Genomic DNA, 4,981 nt, shown 5'->3' with positions numbered 1-4,981 from the left:
TGGGACTCAGCGGCGGCAATCTTCGCGGAATGTGTGGATACTAGTTCCTTGATGGGGAAGGTCATTTTTAAGCATTATTATCGTTCTTGTAATCAAGCAGCTCATGCGCTAGCTAATTTTTGTTTCTGTAATAAATCTTCTTTCAGTTGGTTGGACGAGCCTCCTGACTGGGTTGTCAGTAAGCTCGTAGATAATGTAAACTTTGTTTAATTTTAATAAAGCTAGTCATGATGGCTTTCTTAAAAAAATCGCTTTCCTTTGCCACGGAGGCGGACCGCAGAAAAAATCACCGCAAGAAAGAGAAAAGAGAGACGCGTAGAGAGGAACAAGAAGAGGAGAGGATATCTACCCCCACGCACGCGCTGACGTTTTGCACGTGGACACGGTCAACCCAGTTGTTTTGTAGGAGCCAGTTCGGCTACAATTTCTTAAAAAAAAATCTGCTAGTGAAGTACTCGTACAACTGGTTTTCTCCTCCCCGCGAACCTGCACCTGCTAGTGAAGTACTACACGGTCAACCCAGTGGTTTCCCCCATCCCGCTCGGCCGGCTCTACTCTCCACCGGCACCATCGCTTCGCCGCCGCCCCATCCTGCCGGACTGCGTCACCTCTCGCCGGCCGTCGCAAGAGGCGCAGTAATGCTAGGGCCTCCCGACGGGTCGATTTTGACCGAGGTAATTATCCTTCCCATCCCAGCTAGGCCTCCCGACTGGTGCTCATTTGGTCGATGGCTTCAGATTTACTAGCCGCCGAGTATACGGTTCAATAGCCATGGAGTATTTTACTATTCAATAGCCAAGAAATATTTTGGTGCCATCTCAGATTCACAAGCCATGGAGTATTTTACTATTCAATAGCCAAAAACTATTCTGGTGCCATCTCAGATTCACAAGCCATGGAGTATTTTAGACTCAAGTATTTTACTATTCAATAGCCAAGAAATATTTTGGTACCATCTCAGATTCACAAGCCATGGAGTATTTTAGACTCAAACCAGATTCAATAGCCATGGAGTGAGTATTTTACCATGGATCTTTTATAGATGAGATCGATGCCGATCATGTCTTGGATTCAGTATTTGCCTTAGCCCCCACTGCACATTCACTAGCAAATGAGTATCTTTGTCACAGACCGGATCCACTAGCCATGGAGTATTTTAGACTTTTAGTCCCAAATCAGATTCACTAGCCATGTACTCCCTCCATTCCCTTATACAAGGCCACTTCATATTTTTATTTCTTAAATTTAACCAGTAATTTTAACAACAAAAAGTGACTTATATGCCACAAAAAGTATTTCATTGAATGTAACATTTCAAAGAACTTTCCGATGATATATTTCCGATGACATATAATCTATATTTTGTTGACAAATGTTATAAGTCATAGTTTGACATGAAAAACGAAGTGGCCTGGTATAAGGGAATGAAGGGAGTATTAGTATTTTAGACTCAAGCCAGACCACTAGCCACCAATTATTTAATGTAACTTGTTGATTAATATACTGTACTGCCAAAACCCAGCCCACAGTATAACCCATTTTTTTTACATTATTGTTTAGGTCGCCATGGAAGGTAAGAAGCAGCCGCAACCGGCGGTGGCAGACTCCTCCGCCACGGTATCGAAGGTGCTCGACGATGACAACCTCCTCGTTGAGATCCTTCTCCGTGTCAGCTTCCCCAACACCCTCGTTCGTGCCGCCCTGGTCTGCAGACGCTGGCTATGCCACGTCTCCGACAAGGCCTTCCTTGTCCGGTTCCGTAAGCTGCACCCCCCTCGCCTGCTTGGCTTCTACATCGACACCGGGACGGGGCCCCGTTTCACGCCGTTGCTGCCTCTGCCACCAGAGCTCGCCGCCGTCATCGACCGTGCATGCTTCTGCCCGGACACCTGGCAGTGCATACGGGCTCACGTCCTCGACTGCCGGAATGGCTGCGTCTTAACTATGCTCCTAGACGGCCCTAGATTCAAACTTGGAGTGCATACCGCTTTGTGCCTGAGAGAGACATGATGACCGTCCTACCATTTCCAAGGTATAACCGGCCGGAGGGCAGGTTCTGCATCTGGCCGTGTCTCCTCTCCAAAGAACAAGGCGACGACTTGTCCTACTTTTATGTTCTGATCGAGTCTTCAGAGGAGACCACTAAGGTTACGGTGCGAGTATATATGTTGCAACAGGGTGTCTGGCGCACACATCATACCTTGGCCACTGACCAGCCATCTCTTCCGCTATGGGACCCAAAACTTGTGATGGTCGACAGTAAAATTTATATCACAGTTGCCCCGAGAAATATTATGGTCTTGGATTTGTCGGTCTCAAGTTGCTCTACAATTTGTCTCCCACAGGGGGTGGAGTATGGAGATAGAGACGCCATGTTGTCACGGGCAGATGATGCATCTAGTGTATATCTTATTCAAGTGAAGGAGCTTCAGCTTCATATCTGGCTCCACAAGGGGAACAACTGGCTGCTGGTGGACACCATCTTTATGAGTGAGATGGTTGCTGATTTGAGGATGCAAGATTACACTGTTGAGGATGAGCATATTGATGTTCTTCGGATACTGCAGGTCGGGGACAACGCTGAGTTTGTGTTCTTCCAGATGGGTCGATGCATACTGTATCTAGATATCAAGGGCAAGACATTGCGTAAAGTGTATGAGATGAAAGATAAGGATTCGTATTCGGCTTATTATATTTTTCCCTTCAAGATGGTTTGGCCTCCTATATTTCCTGCACTGAAGCTGAACCTTCAAGGTATTCCTTTTGCTTCTGTTGAGGTTACAATGATTTACAATGTGCATTGTGTGTGTAAATTTCTCCTCTATTTTGCTAGGTTTTTTGCCATGTGTTTTAAAGTCCAAATTTGTAGCATTGCTAATACACCATCATAATCGAGTAAATTTTGCTAGGCTTTGCTGCATTTGTGATGCTTCGTACTCTTATTAATAGTTCATCAACCATCACACTGTTTGCTATAACTGTGGAGTGGTGTTAGGTGTGTGATTGATTCGTTAGGCCATTCTACGGATACTAGTTCAGCATCATTTCACATTCTGTTGCTCTAAGTGCTCTTACTTGCCCCACAATCTGAAAAGCAATGTCCTGCATGGCTGCATGTTGTGCCAATTGCCCTTTAACTTTGCGTTTCCCTATATATAGCCATCCTTAATACTATCTCTCCATTTATTTTACGTTTAGTGAAGCTAGCAGTTTTTATACCATCTCCAGATTAGCTAGAGAGCAGCAATTTTTTGTGGTGATGAGAACAACTTATCTGTGTATTGGCATGGACCTTTCATTTTGTTGTATCACTGTTTTCTGAGCTACACATTGGACATGTGTGGAAGTACAGGAAAGTCATATATAAGGTCTGGTAGCTTCCTAGCCTCGTCATCAACTCATCATGTTGACCATTGTATTTTCTAGTGCTGAACTATTATCACAACCCTTTATGCGTGCAATTGAGCTTCCCATTTTCTCAAAATTAATCAATGTGTAATAATCTGCTGTGGTCGTGGCTTAGCTTCTTACAGTACATCTGAAGCTTACCCTTAAATCTGTTATGTATGAGATTGTTAGTACTCCCTCCGTCCGAAAATACTTGTCATCAAAATGAATAAAAGGGGCTGTATCTAGATGTATTTTAGTTCTAGATACATCTCTTTTTGTCCATTTTGATGACAAGTATTTTCGGACGGAGGGAGTACTTGGGTTTATCTAAGTTCTGATTTTACTATGTTGAAGCATGCGATTGGTTGATCAGATATATAGAAGATACAATATGTTACATCCGTATGGTTGAACCTATGCATGAGTTCTGATTCCGATATCTCACAACGAATTTTACTCTTATATGACAGAAGTGACTAATTCGAAGGCTTGTTTTTATTGGACTCTGAACTGTATAATGTAAATTAATATACCCATCTGGCATGAAGGCATTTAAGTTAACCTTGATCCCTGGAGCTTTTCCGGAGAAAAAAAAAACATGTTGCTGGAACAAATGCATCACTTCAACTTTCGAGCGCACATAATAGTTGACTATCCATCGGTGTACTAGCCACTTGTTTTGGTCTCCATTTGATGTTCTGATACTTAATTTTGTTTACCATCCTGACCTTGCTCAGTTTTGCTTCAAACAGAATCGCCATCTGAAGAACAATATCATCCAGCTCAGTGAGAAGGACCATAAGGTTGCTACAAAAGAAAATTTGTCTGTGGGCATCGTAGATTCTGGCGCCCAAACCCTGCGAGGCCTCCTGTATATCTGCCACGATGATTCAAGGATATGGCCACATTGGGAATATGGGTTCATTTTGCTGGTTACATATTTCCCACGATACCAAGCATATCTAGAGGGGTGCAAAGCTGTGAATATTTCACCCACTCCTTGTGTTGCGTAGACTGCAGTATTTTGTCTTTGGAAAAGTTTGTCAGTCATTGTGAAATACGTAGGTTTTTGTGTAGGTGTGATATATAATAGGTGAAATGGCTCCAGGTACACATCCCTCCGGGATGAAAAGAAGAGACATTTAGAAACGCCTGACGATGTAAGAAAATCCAAATGCATGCCCTCCAGGATGAAAAGAACAAGACATTTGGAAACGCCTCCGGAATGTTCATGTATTTTATACCCTCATAATTTATAACATATTAAGGCGTCTTCAACGTGGACCCGTAAACCTTCTGCATCGGTCCGGTCTGCGGCATGGTCCGTACCGCGGTCAGGACGCGTTTTCTCCTGCAAACCAGAGACAAACGTGGGGGAGGTTTGCGGGAGTCCGGACTGATGTCACGCCTGCTTCTGACCACCTTGACCCATCAAAAAACCTTCCCCCTCCCGTCGTCATCTGCCCGCATTTATGCTGCTCTATAGCGTGCCGCTCCACATCGAAGGCAGCTCAGGGCGGACGCGACTTCTCACTGCCTCCGCCATTGAAGTGGCGCGCCGGTCGATGGCGCCGCCCGCTGCACGCTCGGC

The 4,981-nt window shown here is 44.5% G+C and overlaps 1 protein-coding gene across 3 annotated transcripts; it reads left to right on the top strand.

Annotated features, from left to right (window-relative positions):
* The first annotated feature begins 427 nt into the window (after positions 1-427).
* On the top strand, positions 428-4,651 carry LOC123068924 (uncharacterized). 3 transcript variants are annotated; one of them, XM_044491618.1, is made up of 3 exons: positions 428-674; positions 1,561-2,754; positions 3,861-4,205. In XM_044491618.1, the coding sequence occupies exons 2-3, from the start codon at positions 2,007-2,009 to the stop codon at positions 3,911-3,913; spliced, it is 801 nt and encodes a 266-aa protein (XP_044347553.1). In that variant the 5' UTR covers positions 428-674; positions 1,561-2,006; the 3' UTR covers positions 3,914-4,205. The 3 variants fall into 3 exon arrangements, with proteins under 3 accessions (XP_044347553.1, XP_044347554.1, XP_044347555.1); XM_044491619.1 differs by having other exon boundaries at positions 429-674; positions 4,143-4,651; XM_044491620.1 differs by having other exon boundaries at positions 450-674; positions 2,346-2,754.
* Positions 4,652-4,981: the final 330 nt, after the last annotated feature.

This window comes from Triticum aestivum, chromosome 3B (genome assembly GCF_018294505.1).
Source record: "Triticum aestivum cultivar Chinese Spring chromosome 3B, IWGSC CS RefSeq v2.1, whole genome shotgun sequence".
NCBI lineage: Eukaryota > Viridiplantae > Streptophyta > Magnoliopsida > Poales > Poaceae > Triticum > Triticum aestivum.
This window is presented reverse-complemented; position numbering and strand designations above follow the sequence as displayed.

What these genes read in the sequence shown, in the direction of transcription:
- LOC123068924 (XM_044491618.1), top strand. Translation starts at nt 2,007, where the DNA reads ATGATGACCGTCCTACCATTTCCAAGGTATAACCGGCCGGAGGGCAGG. An exon ending in ACTGAAGCTGAACCTTCAAG is followed by an intron (nt 2,755 to 3,860) that starts GTATTCCTTTTG and finishes CTTATATGACAG; the next exon opens with AAGTGACTAATTCGAAGGCT.